The sequence below is a fragment of the Hemicordylus capensis genome, chromosome 5 (assembly GCF_027244095.1).
Source record: "Hemicordylus capensis ecotype Gifberg chromosome 5, rHemCap1.1.pri, whole genome shotgun sequence".
Classification (NCBI taxonomy): domain Eukaryota; kingdom Metazoa; phylum Chordata; class Lepidosauria; order Squamata; family Cordylidae; genus Hemicordylus; species Hemicordylus capensis.
The window spans coordinates 1,892,208-1,906,511 of record NC_069661.1 but is presented as its reverse complement, the minus strand read 5'-3'; the positions used below and the strand labels follow the sequence as shown (position 1 = coordinate 1,906,511).

At 52.5% G+C, this 14,304-nt stretch overlaps 1 protein-coding gene across 2 annotated transcripts in view; it reads right to left on the bottom strand.

The window, feature by feature from the left end:
• The window catches only part of EXOC6B (exocyst complex component 6B), a 358,545-nt gene that overhangs the window by 91,490 nt on the left and 252,751 nt on the right, over positions 1 to 14,304 (bottom strand). For both annotated transcript variants that reach the window (XM_053255095.1, XM_053255094.1), the window contains one exon: positions 3,952 to 4,093. In XM_053255095.1, the coding sequence (XP_053111070.1) occupies positions 3,952 to 4,093 (142 nt within the window). The remainder of the gene's footprint in view (positions 1 to 3,951; positions 4,094 to 14,304) is intronic.

The following is a 14,304-nucleotide window of genomic DNA, read 5'->3' as shown; positions in this document are numbered from 1 at the left end:
GGAGAGTGCATATGCAGGAGGTCTGGCTGCAGACAGACTCCTGGATGCCGAGAGGGGAGGTTCATGCTGCCCAGCAGCCATCAAGGTCATGATGTGGACAGGCTGGCCAACTCCAGAAAGCAGCCCTGGAAACCCGGGGCTCCTCAGCCTGCCTCTGGGGAAGGGAGCAAAGGTGGAGAAGCACCGTTGCAGCAGCAGCAGCAGCAGCAGGCAGCTCCCACCTGCAAGGGAGAGGGAGCCCGAGCCACCTGTGGGGCAGCATCAGCAGTCCCCGATTCCCGGTGCCCTGCCAGACTGGCTGGAAAGGAGGGGAGGGGAGCTCAGGGAGGCCCTGGCGAAGAACCCCTCGCTGTCCTTGCCTGAGGGTGGTGGTGGGGGAGACAGAAGGTCCCCTTCTTCTTCAAAGCCTCCCCTTCTGTGTGCCCCCAACCACAGCCCCTCACCAGGAGAAGGAAAAAGCGGGGCAGGAATAAAAGTAACACAACAAAGCGAGTGAGAAGGGCGACTGCAGAAAAAGCTTCAAGGTGCTCTACAAACACTCTGCTTCAGGGTCAGGCTGTGAGGGCAGGGAGCTCCTCCACCTCGTGAAGTCAGAAGACAGACCCCTCTTTCACACAGGGGGTGGCGTTCCCCCAGATGCAGAGGTTCTTCAAGAAAGAAAAAGACGGATGAGCCAGTTCTTGGAAAGAAATACTCCCTCAAGGGTCCCGTTCATTGTCCAAGGGCATGGATTGGTGAGGAGGTTCCCAGGGGCTCATGCCTGCAGGGGGCTTTCCACGTGGACACACCACTTGCAAATCAATGCGCAGAAAGAAAGCACATCGAGCATGATTCAGGTGTCTTGAAGAGGCGTAATTCAAAAGGCTGCGTCCTAACTAGGGCCAACTGGGCATTCACATTGTGGTCACCCAGTGGCATTTCTTGCCTGCACCATGCTGCTCTTGCGTGGACACGTCCGCCTGCTTTGGAGCCGTCTCGGGGAGAGTCGGGGAAGTGAGCAAGTATGTCTGTATCTCTGCATGTGCATAGTCCTGCAGTCAGCCCTGGCAGACGGTGCTGCTTCCTCACCTCGCCTGACCTCCCAGAGCAACACCTGGACTCGGCCTGCTTCCCTGCAAATGCCTGCCAAGGGCTTTCCAAGCAGTGGGGCTGCCGGCAGTCTACACAGCAGCTGCAGGTAATCACCAGGAAGGAAAACAAAGGCCTCTTAAGGACTATGGAGCAAGGAGGAACACATTGTTGGACCAAAGAAAGGGGCTATTATGGAACCACGAAAGGGCTGCTGCTGCTGCTGCTGCCGCCTGTGGAATGCGGCTATCCAGACTTGGCATCAGGGCGGGGGGAGGGGGCAGGGCGGGGGGGGGGGGGCCTGTATCACCACAAAACAGGGAAATTGCTGGGTGGATCTCCAGACAGACTTGGGCCCCAGACGAGCCTGAGAGTATCACAGCCCTTGGTGGGGCTCCATTTGACAGTCATGTTTCCTCACAAAGGGCTCTGACGTCTGGATTTGGAATGGGCTTCTCCTATATGAAGAAGAGTCTTGTTAACACCTGTGGGCGGTGGAGAGCGGGGAGAGATATGCCCAGGAAGGGCAGGACAATGGCCAGGTGGCCGGGGGAGGCCGTTTCACACTGCACCCCCCCCAACCTACCTCCTCCCAAATGGGTGCTGTGGCTCACTTTTCCCTTCCTGAACTCGCCCCCTCAGGATGTGGCTCACTTTTCCCTTCCTGAACTCGCCCCCTTTTCAGTTTTACCCCACCAGCAACTCCCCCCCCCACTGAGCTTAAAGCGCCTTCCCTGGCGGGCTCTGTCTCTCACTCTATGCACCCCCAGTGTTCACGATCAGGCAAGTGACACCCCCCTGTGGCTGCAGGTCTCCATTTGTGAGGGGGCTGCTAACGGGGGGGGGGCAGGGACAGCAGCAGGAACCCCGTGTGCACAAGAGCAGCAGAGCCAGGCAGAGGTGGGGAGCAACTGGGCCAGTCCCATAAGACATGATCACCATTAACCCAGCCACTGACAATGATCAAACAAGATGTACAAGAAATTCGTACTTGAAAATTCGTGCTAATGGAAGCAGGAAAAAGACAACCAACTTCTTTCTCATACCAATAGCTAGATACAGCAGGGCAGAGATGTTGCAGCATTTTTTGTTTTCAACTCACAGAAATTGGGTCTCCTTACTGGAAATCCATGCTAAAATGTAAGGTGTGGGCTCAACCTTGCAGCCTGGGAAGGAGGAGGCCAGTGATACTGGCGACTTCTCTGCCCCGTCCCTCCTTTAGGGCACACAAGGGCGACATGAGCCCTGCCAAAGTGCACAGGAGCAGCCTCAGCCTGGGTTGGCCCGGAAGGAGGCCATCCCCATGGAGTGGGCAGGTCTTGGCAGTCCTCTCAGCGTGACAACACACAAGAGGCCAGCCGCCATAACGCGTCTTGTTGTCTGTTCCCTATTCTTCCACCAAGAGATCATCTCCGTCTTTAAGAAGAACAGGTAGAAGAGAGAGGAGGAACCACCGCCAGGCAGCCTGCACAGCACTGGCAAGCAGGCACCTCTCCTGCCCACGTTCAGCCCCTCTCTTAGTCTGCAACACTCCTGTTCTGGAACCGGCAGGAAAACAGATACTTCTCTCCTTGGAAAGAGGCCTTATTATCCATGCTGTCAGCAGGAGTCACCAGACAAGCAAGATTTGCGGGGTGGACGGGCAGGAGAGGGAGCCTCTCCTTTCGTCCTCAGAGAGGCTGACAGTGACGGACAGGAAGGCTAAGGCAGCAGCACCTCTCTCGGGAGCTGGATGGGGTGGGCCCCTCGGGCTGGTGGCACTTGCTGCCACTGTCTGGCTGATCTCCCCTGCTTATTTTGCAGGACAACTGACACCAGGCTGACTGGAATGTCAAGTCTCACACTGTTAAAAGGCTTGTCCAGTGAGCTAGCAGAGAGGACACAATACCCCTGGGCATTTGCTAAGAGCAACCTGTCCCCAGTTCTGTCTGCATGCCCAGTTTGCACAGTTCAAGCAAAGCAGAAGGGTGCCCCCTCTCTTCTGCAGGATGTCCTGTGGTCTTTATCTAAATCTACAAAGCTTCAGAAGCATGGCGGGGGGTGGGGGAGAGACCCTGTGAGGCCTGACATAGTGCATTTAGGATGCCCTCTCTTGACTGCCTGCATAGGACTGTAGCAGGGTTTTATGGCTTTCGCTGGCTGGTGACCTGCAGGTTCAACAGTCGGGTGGTTTAGTCAGGCTTGCATTTCAGAGCAGGCCACTGGGGACTCACCAAAAACTCCGGATGTGAACACAAAAGCCCACAGCTGGAAGACAACCCTGGAGCAGCAGCAGCAGCAGCAAGTCAGTTAAAGCAAAGCACTCTAAGGTCGTCCTTGGCGGGGTTTTTCTGGGTGCCGCCACCCACAATGGTGCGCCAGGTGGCTATCAGGGAGAGGGCATTCTCAGAAGCACCCCCCGCTCGCCCCCAATTTGGAACACCTTCCCCAGGGAGACCCACCTGGTGACTTCTTCTGGGCTAGAGCCTTCTTGTTCCACCAGGCATTTAACATGTAACTTGCCTCTTGTATTCGTTTTGGCTGGCTCTTTATTTGGTGTTATTGGCTGCATTCCTGTTCTGGATGTGTCTGCCTTTTAGCAGAATTGTGGGTCTGGCTTTGACCTCAGCATTTTCCATCAGCTGCCCTGAGGGCGCTGACAGAGGGGGGGGGGGCATGCAACTGTCATCAATGAATCCTTGGGCTGAAGAGGACATGGGGCAAGAAGCAACCCAAGAAAGGAGCCGCCCAGCAGCAAGGCCAGGCCTGCAGGTGCCCTGGAACTGTGGGCAGCTGGCAAGGGGAAGCCAAGCCCTCACACCCCACGCTGCTCAGCCTTCCCCTGATCCTCCCCCCCCCCCGCACTTGAGCCCCCAAAGCACAGAGCCACAGGAGCCTTCTTACGTTCACACTCCTCCACGTCCAGGTTGAACTGCTGCAAGGCCCCCAGCGAGAGCTGCCTCACCTCCGCTTCCAAGAGCAGCTGCATCAGGGAAGTGGACAAGTGTTTGCAGGCAGACATGCAGGCCGTCTGAGCCACCTTGCCCTGGAAAGAAAAAGGGAAGCCCTCAGGACCAATTCAGGTGCCAGGCGAGATGCCGACGTGGGGAAGGAGAAATGTTTAGAAGACAGTAAGGACCACAAATAGGGAAGACCAGTAAAGATGCACAGAAATATATTTGTCGCAGTGGGGTTGGTTTGTTCTCTTTTGCAACACCTTCTGGGCACCCCAGTCGGTTCCTTGGCCATTTGCACTGGCAACCTAATTCCTAAGCAGTGGAAATGTTTGTGAGCTTTCCGTGATCCCAACAGCTGAGCGAGTGGTGCCAGTGTTAGGGCCTTCCTCGAAAGTTAAGCCATGCCTCTTGCATGTAGATCCCAAAGAATGCATTGACTCCAGGTTTTGGTGTTTTTAATTTCATCATATATATTTTATAATCTGATCAAATTTTGTGACTGCAAAGCTGCAAAAAACAAATCAACCATCTTTCTGAAACCATCTATCTATCCATCTATGGCTCACCCAACCCATCCCATGTGTGGCAGCTCTTGCCAAATTTCGTGAGCAAGGGGAGGGGAGAGGAAGGCGAGTGGCCAGGCCAGCCGGCCGCCGGGTGGGGAGAATGGCTGAAGGGATGGGGGCGAGAGGCAGGAAGAACTAGGGGCACAGATGCTCTGCGTGAGGTCAACCAGTATACAATGTCTTGCAAAAGTCAGGTTCCTCTTTCACTGGAAATAAAAAGCAATTCCTTTCTGGATTTTCTAGAGGCTGCACACCCAAACTGAATCAATCAATCAACCAATCAATAATAATAATACATATAAAAATGCTCATGAAAACAAATAATATATCAAGATAAAAGAATTTGCTGGAGATTAAGAATATTTACAAAAAGAAATAATGCGACTATTAGATTATCTCTAAATGTATCTTTAATTAGGACTCAGCCACTGAGTCAGTTGCCTGTGGGAAGCAGTTTGTGCAAGGAACAGCCCCGACTCCTGGCCCAGACACTTTCCGCCGTGCTATCTAATGGGTCAGGGGGCGCTTTGCCACCAAAATGGCTCTTTGCCCCCGATGCCCCCACAGAGGCATTTCTGGATGGCAACACCAGAGAGCCTGCCTGACCCAATTCTGCCCACTGCATTAACTGGCCCATGCTGTGGATGGGATCAAATTCAGCTGCATGATCCTGTATCTATCTGCAGAGATGGAATGCTCACCATTCTGCTCTGCTGCCCCACCCCCATTCCAAACATCTGCAGAAATCACCCTCATTAGTGTATTTCTGGGAGCTTAGCTCACGAGAGAGGAAAGGAAAAGGCCCCCCCACTCCCCAGAGTGCACCACACTGCCGGTCTTCTGAGGGCCTGCTGTGACCAGGCTGGCTTCTCTTGCAACCTTCCAGGTCGCAAGGTCCCTTCTACATAGGAGACGGCACAGTCAGAACCTTTGGGAGTGATTGGTGGTGTGTGTGTGTGTCAGAGAGAGAGAGAGACAGGGCGGGGGCGGAGATTAACAATGAGCCTTATCATTAAGCCGTTAAAGTTGCTGAAAATGTAGGGGGAAATTAGCCACAGAAAAACTGATGCCTATTTTTTAAAAATGCAAACACAAACATGAAAGACACATCTTGGTTGTATTTTATTTATTTAAAATATCTTTAGCCTAACTTTTAATATTAAAAATACTCAAGGTGGCTGCCAAAGAAAAAACAAACACGTTATTAAAATGTGTCCATGCAAAGCCATGAACTCAGCAAAGCACACAGAGCACAGCTCAGGGATGACAGACGTCCCAAGGAGAGAAAGTCTGTCTGGCCCTGAGCCGTTGGCTTTGCTGCTCCCTCCCACGCCCAGGTCCAGCCAGGGAAGAGGTGGAGAGGCAGGCGGGCACGAGAGCCAGGGAGCCATCCTGGCCACCGTCAGGAGGTGCTCTGCTGCTACACTAGGACGGATTCTGCGAAACCTCCTGCGCTCCACCACACCTACATCTCCAGCGATCAACTGATGGCAATGGGGGCCTTTGGGGACCTTAGACAAGAGGGGAGATCATCACCCATTGAAAATCCATGCAGCTGCTAGAAACACACCACAGAAAGCAGAGCACAAAGCCTTCTGATAAAGCAGGGAAGGCCAACCATGTTGCTGTGAGGAGTGCTTGCTGTGAAAAACCAAAAGGAAACTGCCAGCTGGGGAATGCCTTGGTTACAGAGAGAATTAATAGAAAATCTACCACATTTTCAAGATCAGCACCTAGAACCAGCAACTGGACTGAGAGGCACTCCTACCCCTGGACTTTGGGGCTGAAGCCCAGGGCCTCCACACCCCCTGGGGGCCCCCACATCCTCTTCTGGGTGGTGTGGTTTGTGCCCTCAAAGACCTATGTGTTAAAAATGAGGCTTAACTTCCCTCCGGGGCGGGGGGGTGGGCGCTCCAAAGACCTTTAAGTCCAGGCTCCAAAATTTCCTAGGTGGACCTCTGACTGCACTAGCAGAGACAAAGCCTGGCCAAATTCCACCCCCCCACCCCCGTCACCACTCCTCGAATCCTCATAGCCGTCTCAACTCCTCAAGAACCTTAAGGGGGAGGGAGGAGGGAGGGACATCCCTGGGTAGCAAATCTGTGCCTGGAAGACCTCCGACTCTCCCAGCCTTTTAAAACGAGAAGGACCTTCCCTGAAGGTTGTTTTCTGTCACTCGTCACCATTGGAGTGGCAAGGAAGCAGCACAGCAACCTTGGCCTCCCTTTTTAAAGCAAGGAACGGTTCCATCCCAAGGGCTCCCTGGAGGAGATCTGCAAGGGGACATTCCGAGTCGCAGCACAAAGACAGGCAGCAGCCTCATCACTGGCTTGATCTACTCCATTGGCCACAGCAGTGCGGAGCTAAAGGGTGCATTTCTCCCACCCTCTCAACAATGCTTTATGAGTGGTGGAAATTCCAATCCATGATCAGGAATGGATAACTCAAAAAGGTGGAGCAAGTAATTACTAGTTGGCCTGCGCTGATTAACGGAGTAACCTTGTTGCTGGAAGGTGAGCTGGTCTTGTGGTGGCAAGCATGAATTGTCCCCTTTGCTAAGCAGGGTCCACCCTGACTTGCATGGGAGACTACACTTGTGAGCACTGCAAGATCTTCCCCTGAGAGGATGGGGCCACTCTGGGAAGAGCACCTGCCTGCTTGCATGCAGAAGGCTCCAAGTTCCCTCCCTGGCAGCATCTCCAGGATAGAACTGCAACCTGGGAGAAGCTCCTGCCAGTCTTTGTATAGACATTACTGAGCTCAATGGACCAAGGGTCTGACTTGGTATAAGGCCCCTAACCTGGCATGAGACTCTAGAGGACAATGAAGCAGAAAATGTGTCTCTTCTACAAGACCGCAGTGAGGGCTTCTTCCGGAAGCACTTGAAAAGGCCCTGGAATGAATGGGGCATGAGAAATATCGCTCATATGGGTGGTGGTGGTGGTGGTGGTGGTGTGCAGAAGCTCTTCCCAGCAGTCTCATGCCCAGTCAGTAGCCGGTAGTCCTCACTCATTCAGCAGACTGCAAAGCCAAACAGCCTGGCAGTTGCTTCCCAATCGGATGCTTCTCTTTGCAGAAAGCGGTCCCTGGGGCCACAGTCCGCCAGTCAGTCTTCAACAGCATGGAAGCCAGCATGGTGGAGTGGTTAGAGTGTTGGACTAGGACCGGGGAGACCCGAGTTCAAATCCCCATCCAGCCAAGATACTAGCTGGGTGGCTCTGGGCCAGTCACTTCCCTCTCAGCCTAACCTACTTCACAGGCTTGTGAGGAGAAACTTAAGTAGGTAGTACACTGCTCTGGGCTCCTCGGAGGAAGAGCGGGATATAAAATGGAAATGTAAACAGTGCCACAGACCTCTTGGGATCTTGCTGCTACACAACAGAAACACTCTTCTGGAATTCAATTCTTTGAATTTCATTCTAATGCTAATGAAGCCTTAAAAGACAAAATGATAAAACTTTAATTATCCTTACTATTTATGATGTTTGGGGTCATAATGCCACTTTTTTCTCATTGCCAAGTAAAATAAGTGCTCTGTGTCTAAGCACACATAATGCCATCTTACCTAAGAAAGCTGGAGGGGGAGAAAATAAAACAATTATTCAGCCTGTTTTAGTGAAAGAAGATTGTAGGAGAAGTGAGTAATCCTGAAAATGTTCTACTGTTCTGATCAACACGTTGAAGAGTATTTTTTTTTTTTTTTTAATCCTCATTTAAAACAGGTCGGGACAAGCTTTGGTACCAACATGGTAAAACAGATCTTTTAGGATTTCTGCTTATACCCTTCCACTAGATTAAGCTACAGTGAAGCTATGAGAACCGAAGTTCTCATGTGACCTTGAGGAAAGGTACAGGTGGATCCTGTGGACCTTAGGTGTGGGTGGGTGTCGCTCGAGTCTTTTCTCTTGCCTGCTTTCAAATTCATCCACTATCTGCTTCTCAAGCAGACTATAATGTTTGCACCTTTTCCACCCTTCAGAAGGAATGCAAAGAGCAAATGATAAAGAAAAGGAATACGGGAGCAATAAACATGTGATACGCAGATCAGAAGGAAAAGACAAGCAAGAGGGGGGCAGCGAGAAGGGTAAAAAAGGAGTACTAAACAAGTAAAAAAGGGAAAGTCATGACCATTGCAGGGAAGTGAAATGAATGATTTAATTGCTGGGTGTCCTGACCGCAGATCGGGGATCCCTCCCACTGCAATTGGAGGACCAGGCAGACAGTTCAGGAGACAAGACAGGGTGGGAAGGTCCTATGACCCACCCACACCCTGCACCTCCTGGGTTCCCCACATATCTGGAGAAACCAAGCCCACCTCTCCACTATGCCCCAAGGACACAGCCCCGCCTTCATCCCAAGGAACTGCCAGTTGGCCAGCCCCGAGACAAAGCGGGCAAGGCCCCTTTGAGAGCAACAGAGCCTTCCCAAGAGAAGGGGCAGGGCCAATTCAAGCCACAGCCGCTGCCGCCAAAACCAGAGGTCTGCTCCAAGCAGCAGCAGGGGCAACGTCCTTCCTATGCTGCTAGACCCAGCACTTGTGGGCTCCTGCTAGCCGAGGTGCTGAGCCGCTTTCCCCTCCAAGCTGCCCAAGGCCCCTCTCCCTCCCAGATTTCTGCCTCCATTGGTGCCACACCACCCTCCTGCAGCTGGGACCTTGCTTTGCATTCTTCGTGCTTGCTCCATCGGGGGCCAAGCATCCCACCCACCCCCTCGGCTTCTACCCACAGAAGCGCATTCCCAGGCAGCAGCTTCTGTGCCACTTCAAACACAACGGTGGCCATCCCCATCCCAGTGCTCTGCAGGGCTGCAACAAGGGCACTCAGTCCGCCAGTCACCGGAAGAGGGTCAGTGGGGATGCCGGACCCACTCCGCAGTCAGAGGGAGGGAGGCTCCATGGAGGCGGCTGCGGCCACCTGCCACCAACTCCATTTGATCGAAAAATCCAACCAGGAGTACCCTTAAAAGCAGGAGGGGCTCATCATAAAGAGCTTGGGGTGGGGGCCCGGAAAGAGGCCCCGCTGCCCCTCCTTCCCGGAGCTCTGCCGGCTCATTTCTCCCTCGCCCTGTGCACACGTTAACCACGCAGCTCTACCTGACAAATGGCCAGCCTGCAGGCAGTGCACGGGGTGGGGGGAGAAATGAGCAGGCAGGGCTCCAGGAAGGAGCGGCAGCGATGTCTCCTTTGTCGTCCCCTCCCCAACCCCGCTTAAGATGGGCTGCTCCTGCTGAAAATAAATGACTCAGACTCCGGGCAGGAGGAAATCTGGGCTCGACTGATCCTTCCAAGGTGGTGTTAGCAACAGCAGCAGCCACCCAAAGGAACTGCAATATCCCTGAAATCTTCCCAGACAGGCTTGAGATGGTATCAACTCTTTATCCAAGCCTTCTACAAACACCACAAAGACCGAGCTCCCCGGACAGTGAGGCACAGCAGCCACAGCCACTGGCAAGCATTTGCAAGAGGCTGCAGCCCTGATGCCTGGGAGTCTGCTAACCAGTGACCTGCCTGACTTCAGCCTGGCTCGAGAGCCAATGCCCCAAGGACAACCAGGCAGCTGGTGGCAGCGGCCTTCGGCATCAAGTGCGTGGGACAGGGAACGTCAAGGCCGAGCCCCCTTTCCACAGACGGTGTGTGTTTGGCAGCTAGTCCTTCTGCTCTGCAGGGACCATTTAAGCTACTCCTTAAGGGAAGGGAAGAAAACGCAGCCCCTTGTGGGTGCGTCTCCTCCTAGACTGCTCTGGATCTAGGTAGCAATTGGGCGCTCGCTTCTCAGACTGGGGAGAAGACCACCACATCCCCCCTTTCACCAGCTGCCACTCTGAGTCACCTGGCTTCACTTCTTTGGTGGCACATTTAGTCCACCTTTCTCCCATAATTTTAGCGGCTTTTGATACTATCAAACATAGTATCCTTCTGGAACGTCTGAGAATGTTGGGGGTGGGAGGCACTGTTTTAGAGCAGTTCCGCTCCTACCTCTCAGACAGATTCCAGATGGTGTCGATTGGAGATCGTTGCTCTTCAAAATCTGAGCTTAAGTATGGTGTCCTTCAAGGCTCCATACTTTCTCCAATGCTTTTTAACATCTACATGAAACCGCTGGGAGAGATCATCAGGGGATTTGGAGCTGGGTGTTACCAGTATGCTGATGACACCCAGATCTCTTTCTCCATGTCAGCCTCTTCAGGAGTTGGCATATCCTCCCTAAATGCCTGCCTGGAAGCAGTAATGGGCTGGATGAGGGAGACTAAACTGAAGCTGAATCCAGATAAGATGGAGGTACTTATTGTGCGGGGTCAGGACTCCAGAGATGATTTTGATCTACCTGTTCTAGATGGGGTCACACTTCCCCAAAAGGAACAGGTTCGCAATCTGGGAGTACTTCTGGATCCACATCTCTCCTTGGTTTCTCAGGTTGAGGCGGTGGCCAGGGGTGCCTTCTATCAGCTCTGGCTGATATGCCAGCTGTGCCCGTTTCTCGAGATCAATGACCTCAAAACAGTGGTGCATTTGTTGGCAACCTCCAGACTGGACTTCTGTAATGCGCTCTACGTGGGGCTGCCTTTGTACGTAGCCCGGGAACTTCAGTTGGTTCAGAATGCGGCAGCCAGGCTGGTCTCTGGGCCAACCATATTATGCCTGTTTTGAAATGGTTACACTGGCTGCTGATATGTTTCCGGGCAAAATACAAAGTGCTGGTTATAACTTACAAAGCCCTAAATGGCTTAGGCCCTGGGTATTTAAGAGGACGCCTTCTTCAGTACAAGCCCCACCGCCCATTGCGGTCATCTGAGGTCCGTCTCCAGTTGCCGCCGACTCGTTTGGTGGCTACACAGAGACGGGCCTTCTTGGTCGCTGCCCCAAGATTGTGGAATGCGCTCCCTGCTGAGATACGAGCCTCCCCATCTCTGGCAATTTTTAAGAAACTACTGAAAACGCATCTCTCTAACCAAGCTTTCTCAGCTTTTTAAAACTTGTTTTTAAATTGTCTTGGCTATTTAATTGGTGTTTTATGATGTTTTATAATTGCTAATTATTATTTATGTAGTTTATAATTTTTGTTTTAATTATTAATTGATTTTAATGGTGTTTTAATGTAAACCGCCCTGAGCCTTTTGGAAGGGCGGTATAAAAAAAAAATCTAAATAAATAAATCAACTCAAGGTGAGTCTCCCATCCAGGCACTGACCAGAGCCAGACCTGCTGAGCTTTAGTAAGCCCTATGATTACGATGCTGTGCATGAATGAACCAGCAGCCACCAGAAAGCAGGAGGGAAAGGGAAGAGGCTACGGTCTGCTAAGTCTGAGATAGCCAGAGGGTCAGGGATGGAGGGATGCGAGCCTGCAGCTGACCCTTGCTCCCTTTTTGGTCAACATCAAATGAAGCTGTTCTGAAGTCTGTACGGGATGCACACACGCACACACACACACACACACCCCAGAGGGTTCCATCACAGGCATAAAAAGATCTAATTTCATTTTTGTTTCCAGTCCTGGGCAGTAGATTAAACTCTCCAAGCCCCAGAGGAAAAATAATCACCATGAGGAAGGCAAGTTCAGTAAGCGCCAGCCGCCAGCCGTGTGTGTGTGTGTGTGTGTGTGTGTGTGTGTGGCCAGAACACACACTCGAATCAAGGAAATGTGTTAACAATTAGAGGATTAGGGGCAGAGCTGAAAGGCTGCCTTGTTAATTAGAGAACCTTGCTATCAAAGGCCTCATTAGGAGCTACTGAAACCCAATGACCGTTAAAACAAACACCCACCATCAGGGTCACTCTGCTAGCCCCTACCCCACTCACTGCAGGGAGAAGGTGGGGGAAAGGGGGTGGGTGGGGGATGCCATTCTCCAGACAACCACATCTGGGTGTCAAGCAAGTGCAGGAGCTGGGGGCTCTACAACAGGAGGCCCACCCACGTGAGAACATGCAAGGTAGAGCGTCCGCCTGTTCAGTCTGGCTTCAGCCTGTTCGCACGGTGTGGTTTGCAGGCTGCAAATCAGACCGCCACCACCCCTGGTGGAAAACTGACCAGTGGACCTGAGTAAGAGGAGAGGCAGAGTTACCCAGCTCTGCTGGATTAGCAAATAAGAAGGAGCAGTAGGGCCTCGGGCCCTACAGTCTCACGAGACGGGGACTTTCCCCAAGCCCCCGCACCATCTCTCCAGGCGAGTCAAAACCAGCCTCCTGATTCTGTCTGAGAATCCATTTGCACCCATGTTGGAGCCCACGGGGAAGTGCAGCAGCCCCTGTTGGGCAGCAGGGTTGCCCCACGGGGGAAAACAGGGCACTTCCACCAAGCAGAAAGCAGGCCGAGGAACTTGCATGGCCCTTTAGCACTTCTTCACACCTGCCACTGCCTAAGTCACTTAGGGCTGCCAGCTCACTGTATGCGCTTTGGCAACCAGGAGCCAGTTCACAAAGGACCCACAGTGGCGGGGGGGGGGGGGGTGGCCAAGCTTTGGGGGTGGCCAAGCTTTGGGGATGGTGAAGAGCAAAGCCGACTGCAAGGAGCTCTGAGCTGGCTGAATGGACAACAAAATGGCAAATGGGGTGCAACAGAAAGTGAGACAGAAAGTGAAACGCTACACAAGTGGACCAAATCAAAATCCTAATTCCACTTATCCAATGACGGGACCCAACCAGCCTCTTGGGTTCCCAGCACAGAGTTCCATGACATGGTCAGCTCTGAGCAGGGAAGAAAACCTCAGATCACATGTTACAGATAACTAGGAAAAGCACTGGAAATAAAGCAGCCAGGATCATAACACCCTTACATGAAACTGTCATGCAGCCATATTGGGAACCCTGTGTGCCGATCTGGGCAACCCCATCTCAAAAGGTATATCTGGGAGCTGGAAAGGGGGCACTCTCTTTCACATGGTAGAGCTGCTTTCCTAGTCTGGGCAGAGGGACACTTCTCACAAGGGGTGGGATGAGGAGGGGAGGCCAGAAGTTGAAGATGACCTTCAACCCAAGGAAGGTGGCCTGCCCTCAATAAGGAATCATAAAAACTTAGAGAAAGAGAACTTCAGCAATCAAAGTATCAACCCAGCCAACAACAGATGAATCCAACCCTTAATCCACGGAGGGAGAGCAGTTTTAGAAACTCTGACCCTAAGAAGCCTGGCCAAAGAGGTCTGGATCCCAACTTGAGGCTCTGTTTATATCTAGAAATTGGCCATCAAAGTGACCAAGGAGTTGGGGCACCTTCCTGACAAGCACCAGCTCAAGGGTCTGGGACATCATTCACTCCTGGCATTTGCTGCCCGAAGTGGTGGTGATGCCCACTGCCTTGGCTAGCTGTAGAAGAGACCAGGAATCCAGCCTTCAGCTGTTGTTGGACTACATCCCCCATAATCCCTGACTGACTATGGGCCACTGTGGCTGGGGATGGTGGAAGTTATAGCCCAACAGCAGCTGGAGGGCCAAAGCTGTGCAGCCCTGGATTGGACAGAAAGGTGGAGCGGGGTCTGTCAGTGGCTCCGGAGCCCCCCGAGATCTGGAGGTGGGGCCCACTCTTTCCAGCCCTCTCCCAACATTCACGCCAATGCTGGGGGTGGGGTGGGGGGCAGGTGAACACTTTTCGACTTTTCCAGGCACTTTAAAATACCTGAGTGGCTTTTCATACTGTGGCTGCTATACTTTTATTGCTTCTGCCACTTTAATGGGTTTATTTGCTGTGCTGGCAGGTCAGTTTATGATTTCAATTCTAAATTAGCCACCTTGAAAGGAGAGAT